The sequence below is a fragment of the Condylura cristata genome, unplaced genomic scaffold, assembly GCF_000260355.1.
Source record: "Condylura cristata isolate star-nosed mole 26May11 unplaced genomic scaffold, ConCri1.0 scaffold00008, whole genome shotgun sequence".
In the NCBI taxonomy this organism is placed as follows: domain Eukaryota; kingdom Metazoa; phylum Chordata; class Mammalia; order Eulipotyphla; family Talpidae; genus Condylura; species Condylura cristata.
In genome coordinates, this window is record NW_004567109.1 from 6241969 (window position 1) to 6263152 (window position 21184).

General features: G+C 56.7%; 2 protein-coding genes across 4 annotated transcripts in view; one reads left to right on the forward strand and one right to left on the reverse strand.

The window, feature by feature from the left end:
• SPATA21 (spermatogenesis associated 21) overlaps window positions 1-1856 on the reverse strand; it is a 22384-nt gene extending 20528 nt beyond the window's left edge. Inside the window, exons 1-2 of the mRNA XM_004679350.1 lie at window positions 1749-1856; window positions 475-554 (exon numbers count right to left, since the gene is read on the reverse strand). Of these exons, the coding sequence (XP_004679407.1) occupies window positions 475-554; window positions 1749-1856 (188 nt within the window). The remainder of the gene's footprint in view (window positions 1-474; window positions 555-1748) is intronic.
• A 3425-nt stretch (window positions 1857-5281) lies between these two features.
• NECAP2 (NECAP endocytosis associated 2) lies at window positions 5282-17663 on the forward strand. 3 transcript variants are annotated; one of them, XM_012722556.1, is made up of 8 exons: window positions 5282-5455; window positions 7566-7666; window positions 9703-9807; window positions 9896-9977; window positions 10695-10803; window positions 12615-12792; window positions 15445-15532; window positions 16505-17663. In XM_012722556.1, the coding sequence occupies exons 1-8, from the start codon at window positions 5364-5366 to the stop codon at window positions 16551-16553; spliced, it is 804 nt and encodes a 267-aa protein (XP_012578010.1). In that variant the 5' UTR covers window positions 5282-5363; the 3' UTR covers window positions 16554-17663. The 3 variants fall into 3 exon arrangements, with proteins under 3 accessions (XP_012578010.1, XP_012578012.1, XP_012578011.1); XM_012722558.1 differs by lacking the exon at window positions 15445-15532; XM_012722557.1 differs by lacking the exon at window positions 16505-17663 and having other exon boundaries at window positions 13416-15528.
• The last annotated feature ends 3521 nt before the right edge of the window (window positions 17664-21184 follow it).

The following is a 21184-nucleotide window of genomic DNA, read 5'->3' on the forward strand; positions in this document are numbered from 1 at the left end:
TTGCTGTAGACAAGTTCAGATATATTTACAAAATAATAATATCATGTAATTGTGTTTCTGCATCTCTCAGCCTCTCTCCTGCCCAGTCCTCTATTACTTTAGTGATTAAGTATTTATTGAGCAGCTACTATATGCCAGGCACAGTCTCAGGCATTAGGGGTTAGAGGTTGAAGGAAAGACACCAATATCGCTCAAACAAGAAAGACACATAAGAGAAACTTGTGGCCTAGTGGGGTGGGCGCTGGGAGTTAAAATGAGAGGTCAACATAGAAACTGTCCAGTGTGATCCGCTCCGTAATGGGCAAGTGTGGACCTGTGTTTGGGAGGATCCCCTTCCATGTGGGAGTTTTCTCTCCTCTGCCCACTCCTCAGAGCCCAGAGGTCCTCTGCTGGACTTGGCCTCCGGAAGCCCCAGTTCACCTCTGCTCCTGGGTCCCCAGCTCCGGAGTCCTCTGCTCTGCTCCAGCTCCGCACCTGGGCTCTGGCTCTGGCTCCCTGGAGTCGGTTGAGGGCCGCGCCCCATTGCCCACTTCTGCTGCATCTGGAAACCCCACCTGGAACAGTGATGCCCGTGGTCCCCTTAGAGGCACTGGCCCACCTGGCCTGCCTCAGGACAGGGAGGTCGGCCCTGTGCCTAGCTAGGGGAGGTGCTGGAGAGAGGTGGTGGGGGGGGGAGGGGGTGCGCAGGGCCCAGTCCAGCAGGAGGCTGTCAGTCAGTGCAAACTGGAGTCGGGAGGGTCCCTGAGTCCAGATGGCCAGGCCAAGGACAGCTTCACAGAACACCCTGGAGACTTGACAGCCTCACAGGTCGAGAGGCTTCCCTCTGTTTCCATGACTCAGGGCGCAGGCTCTGGACCTGGGGTGTGGGTGCTTAGAACTGGGTGACTTCAAGTCCTTGCTCAGAGACAAAGCCAAGCCCACCTGAGTCAGCAAACTTGGAATGATTTGGGTCAATCGATGGAGAATAATTGCTGTGACCCAGATGACCTGGCTCGGTGGATTGGTGATAATTACTATAATCCAAGATTCTGGTGGGAAGCACATTCCGGGCACCCAGCACCTGGCAGAGCTGTGTCAAGCACCATCAGGGACTTAACACAGTAGGCCCCCCCAAACACAAGGGAGGGCCAGGGATGTACCCAAGGTCATGAAACTGATTAGGTGGCCCGACTGGGAACAGGACGATGCTTGTTGAAAAAAATGAACAGGTGGGTAAAGGGGACCTGAATGTCTGTCCAAGTCTCCTTCCAACCCTCCCCCACCAGGCTGTCCCCTGGCCCCAGGGGAAGTCATGATTTATAACAGGCTGAGGGAGGAGGGCAAGACTTAAACCCGAAATATTGGCCTTTATTTTAATTTCTTTTAAGATTTATTTGTTTATACACACAAGAACTGGGGTGCAGGCTGGAGATACAGGGGACGAGAAGACTCCACAAAGACAGAGCAGGGAGCAGAAGAGGCAGATTGACTGAAGTACCCTGCTGAGGGGAGCAGGGGGGAGAGCAGAGAGGTCTGCGTGCCCTGAGGGCCAGCTCCCTGGGCCTGGATGAACTCAGGCAGTGGCTGGTCCTAGCTTCACCGGGCTGAGACTTAACCCCTGCGCCACCAGGGAGGCCCCTTCTTCCCGTTGGCATTGTGTCACTTACGATGGAAAGATCTTACTCAAAGCACCTAGGGCGGGAAGAAGCCTGGGCAAGCAGGCGGAGGTGCCACTGGGTGAGGAGCCAGACGGGAGATGCAGCCCCTACCTGGCTGACTCCGGATACAGTGGGGTCGGTGCCAGTCTCCTCGGTGGCAGTCCTCAGGTCAGGACTTGGCTGGGCCTCTGCTGTCTTGAACCTGCCCTCCACGGACATCTGGATGCTTCTGTTGTCCACTGTGCTAGGGCCAACGAGGGTACCTGATGCAGAACACCAGCCACCGCGCTCCCACAGGAGAATCCGATCAAAGCACCGGGGAGCCAGTTATGGGGTGGCCACTGCAGCAGCGCACGGGGCCTGTAACCGAGGAGCCTGGCTCAGGAGGAGGCCGGCAGGCCCAGCACGGGAGGGCAGGCAGCAAACCAGAGAGCAAGGCACCTGCACCTGCCTCCGTTTGCATTTTCTGAACTCTCTCGGTCCGAGGAGCGGCTACAGGAAGCCCAGTAACTTGCCTGTGCTCCCAGTCTAGTCACGGAGCAGAAACGGAGCCGCAGCCTGTTGGAGCCTCAAGCCCACCCTCTCACCCAGGGCAGCACTTCCTCGCAGGTGTTCTTTGCAAGGTGGGTCCCCTGAGGTGCGCCCCACACAACACACACCACGCTCTGGGAAGTGGTAGTCTCCTGGGGGACTTCTCAGTCTCTCAGAGGTCAGGCTGCAGCTGCATTAGGCAGAAACCCCAAAATTTTCCATGGGGCTAAGGAACAGGACTTGGAGATGTCCAGTGGGCCATGTATACGTCACCAAAGCACCCCAGCCCTGCTCAGGACTCATCCCTTTCTAAAGCTGTTCTCAGAGTCTCTCTGCTCCCCTAGTCCCGCCTCAGCCACACGCTCCCTTCCCCCCACCCCCATGAGCTGAGTTAACCTTACAAATTCCTGCAAGCTGAATCCATAGACCAGCAGGCTCTGGGCTCCCTCTCCCACGTATCTGTCTCTGACACCCCTTCCCACCCCTTACTCCTCTCCTCCAAGCTGCCGACCACCTCAGCCCTCCGACTTCTGAATTCTCTAAGGCTACCTCAGCCCCATTCTATACCTTACATTAACTAGTTTCTTGGGGTAAATCCCACCCCCCAGTGAGACCATGTGACCTTGAAGATCTTGATGGTGCGTCTCCCTTTCGAAATGATGGCGGGCCAGCCAACATTCGCGGAGGAAACTTCTACTTGCTGGGCACATTAGCAAACAGTATTACCACCCTCTAATGCCAGTGGGTTCAGCCGTTTTAAAGATAAGGAAACTGGGGTTCAGAGTAGCCCAGCGTCTAGTTCAAGAGCACAGGATTAGTCTGCAGACAAACTCAGGCTTGTCTGACTCGCAGGTGGGCTTATCTTGCCCCATAAAAAGCTGGGGCCATTCATTCAGTTACTCACGCAGTCAACATTTGTTGAACAGACCCGGCCCCATGCGTGGCACAGTGGTCAGGGCTTGGGGTCCGTGGGCTGTGCTGGTGGCCCTTACAGTTTACCACGGGCAGAGTGAAGGTGCCCTACTAGGTGCTGACCCCTCCTTTCTTCCCCCCTTGCTTACCCTCCATCTGTGTCCTTCCTGCAGTAAGACCACATCCTCACAAGCAAGCTCCCAGGTGGCCCACCACCCCCCCGGTGCAACTTCAGTTTCCCAAAGGACCTGGGCGCTCACTTGGCATGGAGAAGTCAGCGCTGTGGCCAAGTCCCTTTCTCTTGCCATGGATCTCCTCTCTTCTCCCTGCTCTCTCCCCTTAGGGGTCCCTACGCATCTCCCTTTCCCTTGAGCCTTCTTGTCCCCGTGTAGAACCCACCCTAGTCCCCTCCAACACGCCCCTCATTGTCCACTATCTCTACTTCAGAATTCTCAGGATCCAATATTCCACAAGTTGAAGTTTGGAGGGAACAGAGGCTCCAGGGAGGATTCAGCCCCTTCCCCCTTTTCCATCCCTGTCTAGAATTTGCAAACTCTATGAGAGTCTGACAAGGAGGGGTAGCTTGACCCTTCCTTGAGGAAGGTCATGGAATCTGAATTCAGAATTGGAAATGGGGCACAAATGTGCCTTTCAGAGCGCTTTGTATATTTTTGGTTAACAGCTTAATTGAGATAGGAGAGGAAAATAACCTAGAGGTCTAGCTATGGATGAATGAATAAACAAAATGGGGTCTAGCCACACAGTGGAATATTAGCCAGTCGTTAAAAAGGAACACCATTTTGCTCTCACGCTCCAACATGGATGAAAGTAAAAAGCATTATAGAAAGTGAAAAAAGTTAGGCCCAAAGGAAAGTAGTGTATGATTCCACTTATATGAGATAACTTGACTAGGCAAATTCATAGGAAGCAGTGTAGAGATTACCAGAAAGTGGGGGGACTGGGAAATGGGATATTAATGTTTATGGCGTAGAATTTTGGTTTGGGGTGATAAAATGTTCTGAAAATAGTGGTTGTAGTTATACAACCTTGCAAATGTGCTTACTTCATTGAGTTGGGCACTGAAAAACGGTTAGAATGGTAAATTTCAATATGTGTGTTTTGCCATAGTAAACAATATTATGAGGTGATGCTACTGGGAGCAGGCCTGGGTTCTGCTACCTGTCACCACCAAAAAGCCAATAAGGAGAGACAGTAATTGAATCCATAAGTGCTTTTATTTTCAGATCTCTGGTCACTCAGCTGAGAGGGCGGGCATAGCACCTTAACGAAATATATCTCCCAAGGCCATTGATCCGGGAGAACAGAAGTTAACTTCTACCATCTCATCTCGAGTTAAATTTTTATAAACAAAAAGTTAGTTATGGGCAAACAGCCCATCATGGTGTTGTTCTTGGTATTCATCACATTCATCCCCCAGAGCTTGTCATTAGCTTCTTGGTTATCTTGACCGTGATACATCTGATGGCACCAGTAGTATCCACCATTTGGGCGTCACTGGGGCAGGAATTTCTGTTTTAAATCAAGTTTAGCTTAACGAAAACAGATCAGGGGCCATGCTTCTTTGTGCCATGTGGGTCACCCCCCTGCCCTGGGATTGAACTCATGCTGCAGTGGCTGTCAATAGCTTCACAGCCTGAGACTCAACCCCTTGAGCCACCAGGGAGGCCCCTAAGCTTTGGTTGGTTGAAAACAACTCTGTTGAGCCTAGGCCACCCGGGGTCCTGGGCAGAGTGAGTGAGGCGATGGTGGCCCTGTAGGACAGCTGCCTTGGCTTGGTGGCTGAGGTCAGGTCTTCTCCAGGAAAGGCCCCAGACCAGTGACTGAGTCAGGAGAAGGGAGGACATTCAGGAAAGGAAGGAGACAAGGGCTGAGGAGAGAGAGGCTGCAGGGTGAGCTGTGCGCAGCTAAGTACAACTTTGAAGTTCAGCCTCCTGGCCCCCGGTATGAGGGGCCAAGGGGATGGCCTGCAAGCAGAGCAACATGAGGTAGGGTCTGTTTTGAGGTTTTCTCTGCGGCTCAGGGCGTCTTGCGGGCGAAAGAGCCCCCTAGCGGACCCTGGTCATCAAATCGGCCCCGGGCCCTTCAGCCGCCTGTCTTGAGCCAGAACTTCCAGCAGAGGGCGCGCGACAACGAGGCGCCCAGGCCCGCGAGCTGCCACTCTAGCTCGACTCTCGGGTCATAGAGTCGCGCCGTTTCCGGCCCCGCGGCGGCGGGGCGGGAGGGGAGAAGAAACCGGAAGTCCGGCGGGGTCCGGGCGTCGAGATGGAGGAGAGCGGCTACGAGTCGGTACTGTGTGTCAAACCCGAGGTCCACGTCTACCGCATCCCGCCGCGGGCCACCAACCGTGGCTACAGGTGACCGCCGGCCGCTGGGCCAGGATCCCCCCAACCTAGCCCCTTCCCCGCCGCCCCGACACACCCACCAGGGAGCTGAAGACCACCCGGGCGAGTTTAGGGGCGCGGGGGGAAGTTCATGCTTCGGCTTCTCCCAGTTCGAGGTCGGAGCCGGAGGCGCCCAGACTTTGGCCCCCTCAGCCGGGCTCACGGGACTCCCCGCGGCGGGAAAGGTGTTAAAGCCATGTCGGGTCCCCGGGGGGGGCCGCGAGGCTGCGGAGTGTCCTGACCGTGGCCGGGACCGGTGGTGTCATGGACCTTTGCTTTCAGCGCTGACTTGAAGCGATGCGTGGAAAACCCTGAGGGGAAGGGTCATTGGCGGGGTCCCCGAGGGGCAGGAAGGCCGTTCAGAACCGGCCCAGGATCCCCCCCCCCCCCCGGGGGATCTTTACGGTGACCGCCAAAGACCCCGCCTTGCTTGCCCTCTCGGTGGGCACGATCACGATTCAGCCATGATCGCGGCCTTTGCCAGTGGGGAGCCTCGCTCTGCACTTCAGGTGAACTGTTTACCTGAGATGAATGAGCACACACCTGCTTGTAAATGGATCGAGTGCCAGGAGGCAGCACAAGAGGCCGCCCTCAGGGAGGGGAGCAGTGGAAGACTTAGGGTGCCTCAGTGTACTGTTTGTGAATTGCCGTTGTAGCATCACCTCTCAGAAGAAAACAGAGTTTCCCGAGACACACCTCACTCAGACACCTGGCCTGTGGCTGTCTTGTGCCACTGGGTGGTGGAGGGAACGTCCACCACCCTCTTGAAGACGGTATTTGCCCCATTATTTGGAAATACAGGGTTGGCATGCACCCCAAGAATGATGGAGATTTCACACATGTCTTCTTGTCACTGTCCAGTTGTGTTTGCGTGAGCTCGTGGTGGATTGTCTTGCGAACAAATGTCTTATTGAACATCTGTGATATCTATGAGGTATTTTAAATTTGTGAGAGAGCTGCAGTACTAACGACGACAAAAACACAGTTGCTTTCTGTTGGTCAAACTGAAGCCAGGCCAGCCAGCCAGGGATGGCCGTCTGCACTTCAGTAGGGTGGGTTCGGCCCCCTTTGTGCCCCTAAAAGTGAAGTTACAGTTTCAGGGCTGGCTGGCTGGGCATTGAGGAAACTGCGGGCCCCTGCACTTTATTTTCTGAGCTCTGCTTAGCTTGAGCCTCAGGCCTGTCGACTCAGTAAGAGGAACTGAAATTGAGACTTCTGACTCAACCAGGAGTCTATATGTGTGCGGCCTTCAAAACAGCCCGCGTCCACAGTGCGGGTATCTCTCTTGGCAGCTGGCATCTGTTCAGGGACTTCAGGGACTTTCCAGGGAACCTTGGAAACACCCAAGGTTCTTGCTTTTGGGGGTTTTACTGAGCTGCGCCGACTTACATGTCAAGTTCTAGCTCTGAAAGAGCCCAGCGAGCCGTTGCTCCCTCTCCACAGTTTCCTGGGTTTCTCTCTCTCCAGGCTGCCTTTGCAAGTGCTTCTTAATCCCCCATTCACTTTTCTCACACACACTACGCTCCTTCTCTTTCTACTAATTGCTCCCTCTGCCCTTTTCCACCAGGACTGTCTCAGTGAGCCGAAACGGTCACTCTGACTACCGCCACCCGGCACTGTCTCACACACAGCAGGCCCGGCAGCTGCTTCCTCTGCGGCAGCCTGAAGCCCTGCTGCAGAGAAGTCTGTAGCCTACAGCTGGGGTCGCAGGCCGACCCACTGTGTCTTTGTAGTGCTCACAAGCTAAGAGTGGCTTCTGTGTTTTTAATGGGGAAACTCTTAAAGACTATTTCATGCTGTGAAAATTAGATGGAGTCCAGATTTCAATGTCCACAAAGTTTTACTGAAGTTTTACTGAAATACAGCCATGCTCGGTGGAAAATACCAGACATTCTAACGTAGGTACTGTCTCTGACGGCTTTCACCCTGCAGTGGCCGAGAAGCCTGTCAGAAGCCTGACAGGTCAGAGTGAGTTTGCCGGACCTTGGTCTGGAGCAGACAGCGGGCCTGTCCTTCCACTCCTGTCCCAGGCTCGGAGTGACACTGCTGCTGCTGGCTGAGGCTCATGGTTTTGTCCCCGTAGGGCTGCGGAATGGCAGCTGGATCAGCCATCGTGGAGCGGCCGGCTGCGTATCACTGCAAAAGGACAGGTGGCCTACATCAAGCTGGAGGACAGGACGTCAGGTGAGGCCAGACAGGCCTGGTGGGGCCCGCTGTGTGCAGGCAAGGCCTGGCCAGGCCTCTCGCGGCAACCTGTCCCAGAAGTCAGCGAGCAATTGAACTCCGCCTCCATCAGCCCACAGCAGAGCAAAAGGAGCGTCCCTTCCTTTGTGGGTCCTTAAGAAGATACGAATGGTGGAGGCCACGGAGAGGAGACCTGCAGGCTGGGCCCAAGGAGGGGCCCAGAGCTTGTCTTGAAGATAAGCTGGGTACAGACTCGCGGCCTTTGTGCTGGGCTCCGGTTCTTACCCAGGAATTGTTTATCGACTAAGTGGTGACTCCCCAGAGCTGACCACGCCCGTCACTGAGCGCGCGCGAAGCGGGCCTACTCAGCAGCTTCTGTGGGGAAGCTCAGCCAAGCAGGCCTTGTGATCAGCTGGCAGGGAAGTCTGGATGCTGTGCTAGCAGTGCTTCTGGGTGAACTGGGGGGCAGCAGGAGCCGCCCAGTCCCAGCCCCCGAGCAGGGGTGCGGCCCTGCTTTGTCAGGTGCTGCGGCAGCTGGTCGCTTATTTTTTCTAGTGTGTAGAGATTTGCCTCTGTGGGGCAAAACGAGCATGAGGATTTGTAGGCCGCATTGGCGGCCCCTGCTCAGAACTCTGGCACGGGAGTCTGAGCTCTGGCGTCACGGGCAGGCCACACGCCCTCTCCTGCCTTGGCCTCCTTCTTCATGAAACGGGGACACTGTAGCTCCTGCTGGTCAGGTTGTTTGGAGTGAGCCGATGTTGATCACTTGCCTCGCCAGCTGCAGGGTCTCCCAGAGCTGTGCTTGTGCTGGAGCCTGTGGTTGCGGGGTGAGTATGGAGGGAGGAGCTGGAGACGGCAGCCGGGGCTAGGTCAGAGAACACTGGCCGTGAGACTTGCTGGGGCGTCCCAGGGGTGGGGGGGTTTGCAACTGGTTGAGGTGTCCATCCTGTGTAACAGCCACTCTCAAGGCTGATCCTCATCACCCCAGTTCTCCTGGCCCAGGCAGGTCCACTGGGTTGTGCTGGTTTCTTACTTTCCGGTCACTAGATCAGGGTTTCCTGGCCTCAGTGCCGGTGGCATTTGCGTCCAGGTGAAAATTGTGGGTGTTTGAGTCAAGTTTGGGGTAGTTAGCGACTAGTGCAGTAGCAACCCCCAAGTTGTGACAACCAGAAGTGTCTCCAGACATCACCAGATGCTCCTGGGGGGAGGGGAAACAATTAGAACCACCTGTGAGAGGCCCTGTTCTAGAACCTCTGTTCTAGGCTAAAGGCGTCTGGGTGCGTCCTGCATCACCAGGGGCCAAGCCGAGGGGCCAGAGGCGGGAGTGAGCAGCTGTGCAGTGCGGCCGCTGCCCCGCCGCTCAGCCTTGATGGCGCATCCGCCCCGGCCTGTGCGTCAGTAGGTTTGGGTTGATGCCTCGAGCACCAGTGGAGCGCAGCACATGTGGAAATGATGCCAGTCACAGGTGCCCATAGAGGGTGTGTGGCACCTCACCACAGAGAGGCCTGGGTGACCGGGGGTGCGTTTCCTGGACTCATTTTACAGCCGTCACCCCTTGGCCCTGACTTGGAGGTTAAATTAAGTCCGTCTGCTTCAGATTCCACGGTGGGCGCGAACGCACCCTGATCTTTCCCCAGGGTCACTGGCTCCCCCACACTGCGCCTCGGGTGCAGGTATGGAGGTGCAGTCACCTGGCCCGGGGCCAGCCTGCCTAGGCCTCAGGGTGCAGGCGGTGGGTGGGCCCATCCTCGGGAACGGAGGCCCTGGCATTGCTACGAGTTTTCAATTTTAAGAGAAGTTGGATTATTCCCGCGTAGTCTGATTGTGAAATGCTCGGCAGTGCATCGAGAGGGCCTGAGCTGCAGGCCGGCCCCAACTCTCCGTCCCTTGCTTCTCTCCTGTGTCTTCCCTTTGGCCAGAGTGGATCTGACTTGAACCCCAGAGCGAGGCCGCCAGCCTGCCTCCCAGAGGGGCCCAGCAGGTGAGGGAAGCGCCAGGCTGGACAGGGCCCAGGCTCACGCACCTTGTGCTTTCAGGGGAGCTCTTTGCCCAAGCCCCTGTGGATCAGTTTCCGGGCACAGCCGTGGAGAGCGTGACAGACTCCAGCAGGTACTTCGTTGTCCGCATCGAGGACGGCAATGGTACGCAGCGGTCTGTCGGGCGCTGTCTCCCCTGGGGAAAGGTCTCCCCCACCTCGGGGGGGTGGGGCTGATGCTGAGTTGTCCCCAGGGCGACGGGCGTTTATTGGCATTGGCTTCGGCGACCGAGGAGATGCCTTTGACTTCAACGTAGCTTTGCAGGACCATTTCAAGTGAGTGTTCAGGAGCCACGTGCTCATGTCTCCTGCTGTCTCCCTTCTTCCCCTGGCAGGGCTTCTGGCGGCTGTGTGGTGTGTCTGCTAATGGAACCCCAAGAACACTCGGTCATCCTTTGGGGCAAGCAGCTCGTGGCTGTTTTCCCTGCCACCCAGAGCTGCCCTGGTGGTCCTTTCCTAAAGCCAGGTGGGCAGGCCGTTCCCTGCCTCTGCCTCCACTAGGCAGTGCCACTGCCCCTACGGGCGCCCGACACCACCTGACCCTGCCACAGGTTGCCGGGGGCCTGCTGGATGGGTGCCGGGGGGTGGGGCTGCTGGGTGGGTGTCCGGGATGGGCCGGGGCCTTTGTGTCCCAGCATCTCTCGTCTTGCCACCTGCCCCGTGGCCCTTCGGGTGTGTGTGGAGACTTTGTCTTGGTCCTATGCCAGCTGCCAGGGCAGATAGCGGCAGGTCCTCAGATTCCTGCAGACCACTGTAGGTCCCTTACGTCAGTGAGCTCATGGAGTCATCATCGTGTGCTCTACTGTCTAGATGGTCGTTCCACCTTGCTGATAGGAAAAGTGCGCGGGCAGGATTGGAACTCAGGTCTCCCCCCAAGCCCACCTTTCTGTTACCAGCCCACCTGAATGAGCCCCGACCTGGTGATGGTAGGTAGGAGTGAAGTGAGCAGGCGGGTGGAGGGCAGCTGGCCCACTTTCTCTTCTGCTCTCCCAGGTGGGTGAAGCAGCAGTGTGAATTTGAAAAACAAGCCCAGAACCCCGACCAAGGCCCCAAATTGGACCTAGGCTTCAAGGAGGGCCAGACCATCAAGCTCAACATCGCGGTGAGTGCCCCTTTCCTGGGCTCTGTTGGACAGTCGGTCACACCGGGGCCACCACACCAGGCCAGCCCCAAGCCGGCCGGTCAGTTCTCATACGCCAGTTCCGTCAGCCCGGCAGTGTTTGTTCGCCAAGCAGCCGCCGCGGGCCAGCTGGTTTGCGGGGCAGGACTGAGGCTCTGCCCCCGGGGAGTTCAGCGATCGCAGGGTGGCAGGAGGGTTCTGTGAGCTGCTGAGACCTGGGAAATCTGAAAAACCTAGGGAGGGGGTCGAAGGGTGGCTGGAGCCAGGGAGCGCTGCGTGCCAAGCCCTCTGCCATGAGAGGCAGCTTGGCCCGGCCCGGTCTCCGTCCTGTCCGTGGGGCCAGCCTGCTCCTCCACGCTGTTCTGGCGTGCACCCGGGTCAGGAGGATTCGGGACAGCTCTGGGCAGGACGGCGGGAGCGGGAGCAGCTTCCGCTGATGCCATGTTCTGCCTCCCCTTCGTCCTAACGCCCTCCCCTGCCCAGCCAGTCCTGCTGAGGAGGGAGGACCCGACGGCGCCAGGACTTGGCCTTTCGCCTGCCTACAGGGGTGGGCTGGGGCGACTGGTGTTTGAGGAGACTTTGTGACCCTGAAACAATGCTCTTGCTGTTACTTACTATCTCTTTCTCCTCTTTCTGCTTTGTGCTGGTGGTGATTCGGGACAACTAGCCTTGACGTTGGCCAGCTGGCCTAAGAGAGACGCAGGTCACGTCCAGGGGACTGGCTGGGATGTGATCCTTTCCCTTGCTTGGAAGAAACTAACATTTAAGACCACCTGCTGTGTGCCAGGTAGTGTTTGTAGACATTTCCCATATGAATTAAACGTCCTCCTCTTACAGATGGGAGGAAACCATGGCTCAGAGAGGTTAGGGAACTTGCCCAGGGTCACAGAGCTGCAAATTGTTGTCCAGCTGGACTCAACATGAGGTCCTGGTGGATTTTAGCTTCAGGGTGTGGCCTTGGCCTGTGAGGAAGCTGCTGCTCTCCTCACAAGCGGGGAGCTGTGTTGTCTTCATTTTTGTAACTGCTGGTTCCTGGCTCAGCTTCTTGCTCTCTTTCCTGGTTAACATTTTGTTGTAGCATAATATGCATGCCGAGTATTACAGATTAAAAATACAGAACTCGTGGATTAAAAAAAAAATCACATTTACCCATAAAAGGCCCAGGTAACTCAGGAAGCAGGTCCCAACACGCTGGTGCCCGCCACTGCTAGTGACCGCCCACCTCAAGTCGCGCCGCGCTTTGTGGCCATGGGGGCTCTCCCACGTGTGACCTCTTTTCTCTTGCTGACGTAGGACTCTGGAGAGTCCTCCGCGTGTCATTGTGCTTCTTTGCTTGGCGGCACGGTGGTGAGGACGTCCCTGCTAACCTGCTGGCGGGCACAGCCCCCCGTGAGTGGCTGGGTGCTGGTCTTCTGAACGTCAGTGGGTCTGTATCTGGGAGTGGACTCAAGGGTCATTGTTCATCTGTTCAGCATTACTGCTCTTTCAAACCAGTTTCCAAAGCACACCCCAATCTAGCTGCCCCGCCCGTGGGTGGCCGGTGGTTTGGCGGGCATGCGGTAATGGCGGGCCGTCGGGATTCACAGCGCCCAGATGATGCGTGAAGTGGGTGCTGGGTTTCAAAATTCATTGTGTATGTGATTGCTTCACAGTGGTCACAGTTGAGTACAGCTCACAGTGACAGGAGCGCTCACAGCTCTGGGCCGGCTCTTGGTGACACAGCAGTGACAGCCCTGGCTTCGCCTCGCGCTGGCACTGGAGCTGACCGGTTTGCGTTCCTCTCCTCCCTCTAGAACATAAAGAAGAAGGAAGGAGCGCCTGGGACTCCCCGAGCCCGTCCAGCCAGCACAGGGGGACTGAGCCTGCTTCCCCCTCCCCCTGGGGGGAAGACCTCCACCCTGATCCCTCCCCCCGGGGAGCAGTCCTTTGAGGGGGCAGCCTCTGTCCAGCCAGCAGGTGCTCCCAGCTCAGGTCAGTACTCGCTCAGTCTGGGCCTGCGGCTTGACCTTCCCCACGGCAGCTGGGGCCTCGGTCCTCCCGCTGCCCTCGCTGACCCATCTGGACGTGGCAGGCTGGGATGGGCAGCACACAGCTGGCCCTGCCCAGGCCAGTCGTTTCCTGTGCTGACTCTGCTGCCGAGCCCTCGCGGTCTGTGTTCCTGGATAGGCCGGGGCCAGGACTGTCCGCTGCTGGGGAATCAGCACGCGGCGCCGGGTTCTTGGAGGCTGTTCAGGGCGGGGCGGGGGGCGGGGCTGTGCCCACAGGGCGCTTACCCCTGCTAGGGCGGAGGAGTGGCACAGGCCCTCGTGTGGGGGCCGGCCACTGCGCTGCGCTGGGGAGACGTCACGGGAAAGGTGGCCCAGAGCTGGGCTTTACGGAGACTGCGACAGGAGATGCTTGGCCTTGCTGGCAGGGAGAAGCGCACGCAGTAGCCTCAGCTTTTCTTCATTTCCGTTAATCAGATTTTACTGACTTGTTGACATAACTGTAGCTTTGGAAGTGCGGGCTCCCCCTCCGCTCGAGCACATTCCTCCGCCGAGGCTCCAGCACCAGCCCCCGTCACCTCACCCCTTCTCCCCTTCTCTGTTTTACAGAGCCGGAGAGTTATTTGCACCAGTTTGTTAGATTTGGGTTATTTATATCCCACAAGTGAATGAAAACATCCAGTCATTTCCTTTCGTGTTCCAACTCACTTCAGTGAAGGGATGCAGCAGGAACTATTTCGGGGTGGATGGCAGAAAACAGAGCTGCAGATTTAGTTTAAGCAGATGCCCCACTGGGACTGTCAACTTGCAGGGACGCCCCCAGGCCGCTCCCCCAGCTGGTGTGTGTGGTGGACTTTGAAGACTTTGGCATTCTGAAGATGGTGCCTCATACCAGCCTCTGACGCCACCCTGTTCTCTTGGCCTCCCTCCCTGGCGTCCAGCCGGGGGCCCTGGCCTTCCCTGGGTGGGGAAGGGGTAGCCACCACCTGCTTTCCCCACGTGGCTCTCACAGCTTCTTGGGCACAGCATCCTGTCAGGAAGCCTGCTGTCTCCCTCCTGAGATGTCCTGGACACTGACCTCACTACTTGGAGATTGGGCTTCAGACCTCGACCCTGCCCGGGACAATGGCAGGAGGGCCAGTCAGCCGGCCTGCTCCCGCACCAGGCGTCATTCTTTGGGCTTGGTTTTCCAGAATGGGATCATCGGACCACCTGCCTGGGCATTGCTTGGGTGCGGGGCAGAAACCTGTGCTCTTAGCATTATCTGTCCCCACCGAGGCCTGAGCCTCTGCCTTGGGCCTTCTCTGAGCTGCTGGCACAGTTTCAGCAGCACCGTGGAGCACTTCCTGTGCCAGGTAGTGGAGCAGGCACCAGAGAGACTGCAGGCCTGGCACAAGTCCTCCCAGCGGCTTCGTCCCACCGTGCAGGATGCAGTTAGTGTGTCCACCAGCAAGGTGGTGTCCAGGGATCAGAGTCAGGACGAGCTGACATTTACTGAGCACTTCCTGCTTGTCGCACACCGGCCTGGCCGAGTACAGTCTGACTTAGCAGTGTGCGCCGTTCAGAAAAGGGCCTGCCTGTCTGTGCTGCAGTGCCATGGGCAGTGCCATACCTACAGCCTGGGTGTCTGGTGAGTGACGGGCTGGTCTGGGCATCCCCTAGAAGCGAGCCTGGGACATTGTGTAGGCTCCCTGCACGGGAGCTTGCTTTATGAACAGGCTCACATCTCTGCTCTGAACCTGTCCTAAGTAGTCTGCATTGGTTAACTCCTTTCATCCTCAGACCAGTCCTCTGAAGCAATTGCTGTGATTGTCCCTACTTTAGAGAGCAGGAAACAGACCTGCATGAAGCCACCCAGCTAGTCCCAGCCTGTCATCCCACAGGGATGTCCAGAGACCATGTATGGGGTGCGCTAGCGAAACGGAAAGATTTTAACCTCAATGCACCAGTTTTATCTGTCTCCCAGGCCAGAGCAAGTTGGTAGGAAGGCAGTGGACGCAGGCACAGGCCTCCAGAAGGGACAGTGGGAGTGCGAGGGGAGGTGCCAGAGAAACACAGGTATGAAGCCACTGGGCCCACCACCTTGGTGAAGAGATGTGCACAGACACCAGCTTCTGGAAGCTTCCCAGTTTGGCTCCCAGGAAAAGGCACCTTTCTAGCACATAACTTTCTTAGCTGTTGACCAGATGCTGGACTCAGGGCATTTTATGACGATAGCCTTGCTGTTTGGGTGGGTGTTCTCTATTCCAGAACCAGGGCGGGCGGTAATAAGATGGAAACAGATTTGTAACACAAGTGATTGAAAACAAGCGTGGTCTCCAGTGTGAGCGATAGAGACGTGGGGCCCCCTCTGCAGTCCCCTCCCCTCCACCACGCGAGGGACACTGCCTTGATTTCACACGGCCCCAGGGCCTGTGAGAGGCGGGAAATGCAGCAGCTCGTTGGGGCTTGGTCGCCAGAGCGTGTCCGCGTGTGTCCGCGTGCGTGCGTGTGTCCGCCTGTCCGTCCATCCTTCCGTGCGTGCCCGTCCTCCTCCTCCATCACCTGGGATCCTGGGAGTCCACGGAGACAGCCAAAAAGTGGCTCTGACTGCTGTGTCCACCTCTTCTCTCCCTGCCGTTGGACTTGCCGAGAGCAGCAGGAGGCGCCACCGTGTCCTGGCCGCAGCCCAAGCCTGCCACCGCTGCCGCCGCTGACATCTGGGGAGATTTCACCAAACCCGTGGGGTGAGGAGGGCCACATTCCCGGGTGGTGCTGGGGCCAGCATGAGTCTAAGAACTGGGGGTGCTCTGCATGCCTTCCTGCTATCTGGCCATTTTCAGGCCAGCCAGAGGACAGCCCATCTGTTTCCTTGGGGTGCCCCTCCCTGTCTGATGGGTCTCTGCCACTCTCTGCTGCTGGGGGCCACATACACAAGTCTGGCTGGCCTTTAAACCACCTTGACTTGCTCCTAGAACCTTCCCCAAAGCCCCCTGTACTGGGTTCAGACTTAACCTGGGTTCCGATGGTGGCCTCTCCTCATGGGATCTCTGGGGAAGGCCCTTCCCTTCTCCAGCTCCGTAAGATTTCAAGCTGACCCCAAGCTGAAAAGACTCTCGTGTGGCCTGTGCCCCGTTGTGTATGTGCACAGGCTGTCGGGCAGGAGTCGGCACTCGTTTTCTGTGAAGGACCAGACATTGCAGGCCTGTGATCTCTGTTCCAACTACTCAGTTCTGCTTTTGAAGCAGCCACTGCCTCCCCGCTGGTGCAGGGGTTAAGGCAGCCCTGTCAGGCTGCTGGCAGCCATTGCAGCATGAGTTCCATCCCCTGCCACGTTGTTGACCCACAGGGCGTGGCAGACCTCTCCTGACCCGCCCGCTGCTCCACTCAGCAGAGTATTTTAGTCGATCTGCCTGTTCTTCCCACTCTATCTCTGGCGAATCCTCTCACCTCCCATGCCTCTGTCCTACCTCCCAGTTGTTACCATAAATATTTACGGGAAAAAAAAAAGCAGCCACAGATGACACGTAAGTCAGTGGGCAATCAGACTTTCACAGAAGCAGGCAAAGGTCTAGATTTGTTCCCTGGGCTGACCCCTGTTCTAGAATGTTCAGGGAGTGACTTCATAGGGATCTTTCTGCCCAGAGAGATGCCACTTCTTATCTTCTCTGTATTTCCAAACACCTGAGCTCTCTCACCCCCTTACCGCCCCTTTACAGGTCCACTCCTAACCAGACTCAGCCCGGCACAGGCTGGGTCCAGTTCTGACCTAGCTCCAGGCCCCTTTTCCTACACAACTGCTGGACAGGAGCCGCCTCATCTGGGCCCAAGGAAGGAAGGTGCAATCCTGCCTGGCTAGCCTGTTTGGGGCACAACTCTCTCCTCACTGGACTCCTGACGCCTGGGCAAGACAGGCAGCAAGTCTGCACCATGTTACATTGTGTCCTGGGGTTCGAAGGTGCCTTCAGAACATAGAAGAAGATCCCCAGCCCTGTCTGCTCTCTGACATCAGAGAGACTGAGACTGCTCGTGCCATCGCCATGACCCGTATTAAACACAAGCCCCCGCTCCTGGAGTGTGCCGCCTGGATTCAGATGGGCCTTCTCCCGGGTGACAGGTGTCATGGGGTCACTGTCTGGAAGGGGGGCTTTGTACACTCCCATCGGCAGGAGCCATTTCAGAGGTGCCTTCAAAGGAGGGATTCCTTCCTGACTGCTATCAGGTTTATAGGCTGCAGCTTGAACAGGCAAGCAGGAGGGAAGTTGGGACCGTTAGCCAGCTTCTAGAAAAATGTTAATACTTGCTTTGCTAATGAGCTGACCCGCACTAACGCCTCTCTGCAAGGGGGCTGTCCTGCAGAAAGCCCCGTGGGCGCCTCCACCAGCCAGCGAGCCTCGCCTCAGTCCCAGCAGCTGCTGAGCTTCAGGAAGTGGAGTTCATCTCATCCAGTGGCCAGGCCTTGGCCTCTGCCAGGCCGGGCAGGCGCCGGGCTGAGGCAGGAAGCCAGGTGGAGGTGTGGGAGGGGCGTGGACCTGCCCTCCCATCCACCGGCAGCTCCCTGGTCCCAGGCTCACAACGCAGTGCCTGGGGGCCTGATTTTCTCCACGTGGCTCCTGAAGTGCCTTGCCTGCAGACAGCCTCTGGCTTTGCTTTCTCCTTTGAGACTGCGTGACAGACAGGAGGAGCACAGCCCAGGGTTGCCCGCATCACTGGTTTACCAGAAATGTTATATAAGTACACCTCTGATGTTGCTTTCACTGACTGACTTTACCTCTTCCTGAGAAATTTCTTTTTTGAAGGGTCAAAATAATGGACAGAAAAGTGTTGGCCTTTTTTTGTGGGACCAGATTTTTAAGATAAAAATAAATATTTTTACTTCTGTCAACGCCTGCTGGAGAGGAGCATGTTTTTGACACATGACTGCTTAGCCCTCTCGGAGCCACAGCTAGGTTGGAGGCCGCCAGGCACCACTGTCACGACACACGCCGGAGGTGCTGGCGTGCACAGGAGGGGCGCGAGAGCTGCTGGCTGCTTCGAATAGGAGTGACAGGCAGATACAGAGTGGGCGGGAGTCGGGAAACCATGTGGTGATTTAATGTTTCCTTCCTGGTTAGAGAAAACAGAGTATTAACGATCTGTAAGAGTGTCAGAACACCAGACTGGGGAGAGTCTGCCTGTCGCATTGTCGCTGTGTAACAGCCGCCCCAAACCACAGCAGCTCAAAGCAGCACACATTGTCTCAGGTTCTGTGGGTCCGGAATCCAGCTACAGCTTAGCTGGGTCTGTCTCAGTGTGTCTCAGGCCTCAGGGTATCAGTGGGGCCACAGTCTCGGCCAGGTCCACTCCGTGATCTTGCTGGCTGTTGGACAGGAGGCACTCACTGCCCTCCACAGTCCACAGCTTGGCAGGGCGCTGGGAGGGTGAGTGTGGGCGAGATGGCAGCGGCGGGCTTCCCCTGGGACAGCCCCCCACCTCCCTGGGCAACTGCAAGTCTACTCGGCCGGGGGTGCACGGAACACGCACAGTCGCCTCTTCGTAGCCCTCTTGGAAGGCTGCGTCTCGTTGCCTAGGGCCACCTTAACGACTTAACATAAGTCAGGGAGCTTAAAACCCCGAACTTTCTCCTAGTTCTAGAGGCCAGAGCCTGAAGTGAAGATGTCAGCAGCGCCCGCTGCCCCCAGAGTCTGGCAGATCCTTGCCTCTCCAGCTCCTGTGACCTTGCAGCTTCCCCTGGCTTGACAGAGCGTAACGTCAGCTCCGCCCCTTCCTGCGCCCTTCTCCCTGTCCCTGGGGTGTGCTCCCTCCCAATGGGACCAGTGTCCTTGGGTTATTCTAAATCCAGGATGGTTTCATCTCAAAAGCAATTACCCCTGCGAGGGTCCTAGTTCCAAATAGTCACATTGATAGGTATTGGGGATTGGAACTTGAATGTACGTTTTTGGAGGCAAGTCAGCTCCCTCCAGTCTACCTACTGCCTTGTCTGATGGCGAGGGGAGTGCAGGCGCCTCTGTATGTGCAGTTGTAACTCCTTGGGGCGACCGCGGAGAAGCCCCTTACTGTGTGGTGAGGCATGCCACAGCGCCTCGGGCAGCAGCCACAGCCACGGTGTTCTCCCAGCTTGTGTGGCTCTCACACATTCTTTCATAAAGCATGGGGGAAGGGGCTGGGTATTTTATGGGCATAAAATATCCCTACAGAGATACATAGGACACAGCTCCCAGTGGCTGCAGGACGAGATTGAGTTATTAGGAGACAGGATGGGGAGCTACGTTGACCTTAAACTGGACTGAGTCAAGTGAGCGGACCATCTCTTCATAGAAAACTGCACTTAAAAGGTTGTACTAACACCAGAGATTCAGAGGAGGATGGTAAACAGTGTCATTGTTTTCCCCATTAAAAATAAGGAATCTCTCTCTTTTTTTTAATAAGGTTTATTCAGTCCTGCTCTGAAACCTTTAATATCTTGTAGCCATCTCTTCGGTCATTTGGAATGACTTCACAGCATTCCACTGACTTCAAGGCCCTGACTGCTGGGCATTTAAGACTTCCTTAATTTTTGCAGTTACAGTCAGGCATTATAGACAGTGCAAGTTAGCCTGCAGCTACCCAGTGAATCCTGTTAACCGGAACGGCCATCCTCTAGCCTTCTGGTTAATGTGGTTTTGCTGGTGGTGGGCAGAGTCCAACCTTGCCCTGTGCTCAGATTTGGCAGACACTGGTCCTAGCAACCTGGGTGGCAACTCCAGTCACTGGTTTCCCAGTTACCTGAGTCGCTTATGTAGAGCCCTCCTCAGTGAGCAGGTGAGTACCTGGCACAGCACCCTTCTGCTGGCTGATCCTGGGGTTCCTGGGCTGGGCACAACCCAGTTACAGGGTAGAGTGACTGGTGTGGGCAGCTCGGGATTCAAGTAACAAGGCCAGGCTGAGCTGAGCTGAGCAGAGCCACTGAGTCAGGTAAGGACTCAGCTTCCTTCACGGAGGAGGTTGAGACCTGCAAGGTGGGCTCTGGTGGCCAGGGGTCCTGGAGAGGCGGTTGTATCGCCCCAGTTCACAAGAACAGGCGTAGTGTAGAGAAAAGGGCATGGGATTAACAGCCACTGTACTTCTGCTGTGTGTCCTGGGGCAAATGACTGACCTCTCTGAGCCTCAGTTTCATTTGCATCAGTCTACAATGGAGATAATCCCAGAGGCTGCTGCACAGCCTAGACCCTGCTTCCCAGAAGTGTCCAGAGGGGACCGACAGAATGAGGAAACGAGAAAGCAGCCGGCACAGTGTGGGTTACAGCCAGTGTGGGCGGCCTGTGAGAGAAAGAGCTGGTCAAGAGAATCTGAGCAGGGAGGATCAGAGATGGGGGCCTGAACCCAGCCCCAGGTGCCCTGAGAAGCTGTGGAATGGGGGCTCCATAGGCACAGGCAGGATCAGAAATGGGGGGTGGGGTGGGCCATGAGCCTGCCAGCACCAGAGGCAGTGACAGGGTGACACCTCCAGGCCAGGTGTGCTGGGCATCACGGGGCAGCTGTGCTTACTGGCAGAGGGTGGGCACCCCTCCCTCTGCTGTGCCAGGGTCACCTCAGTGAAACTGTTTCCTCCTCCCAGCTTTGCACCTCTCCCACCCCAGCCCAGGGATTGACTGAAATCTCCCTGCATCAGCCCTGCCCAGGTACCAGCCCTGCCTGTGGGCCCCCTGGTGTCCGCCTGAAGGGGCACGCTGGCTGTCAGCTTGGAGGACATTCTTGATGTTAAAACCAGGCTCCCCTTTGACAATGAAAACTCCTACTATTCATTCCTTCCTACATGGAGGGGAACACAGAACGGTTTTCCAAATATAAAATTATAAAAGGAAACATGCTTTTTCAAACAAAGCGCACCCCTGGATTCAGACCTGCCTAAATCTGATGCCTTCAAGACAGGTAGCTCCAGAGCCCTGAATGGATCCCAAGGTATTCTTACACTACAGGGACCTTCCCATTTGGGGAAGGTGTATGAGCCAGAGAAGGAACTGGAAGAGGTGGGCTGTCACGTCTAACACACCCGGCGCCTTATGTAAGGACAGTCAGGAAAGGAAGACACTCCCCACGAAGCCCCCGTTTCGCTACCCAGTCTGCAGGGCCATGGGGTCACTTCTGTGAGACGAGAGCTCAGTAATGAAGGCCCTTAAAGGCCGGGCCGGTGAGGACCAGTCGAGACCTCAGGGGGACCCTGTATCTGGGTTAGGGCTGCCACTGAGCAGCTGGAGGCTTTGAGGGGCCTGAGCAATCTTCAGTTTCCCGTTTATGCAAAAGGAACGACTAATCCTCCTCTGCTGGGCTGTCCGGGGCAGTCAAAGCGATCGCGTGTCCAGCAGTGGATCCCCGGCACAAACTCCGCAGGCACGTTCCACAGCCGGCGGCTGCAACCC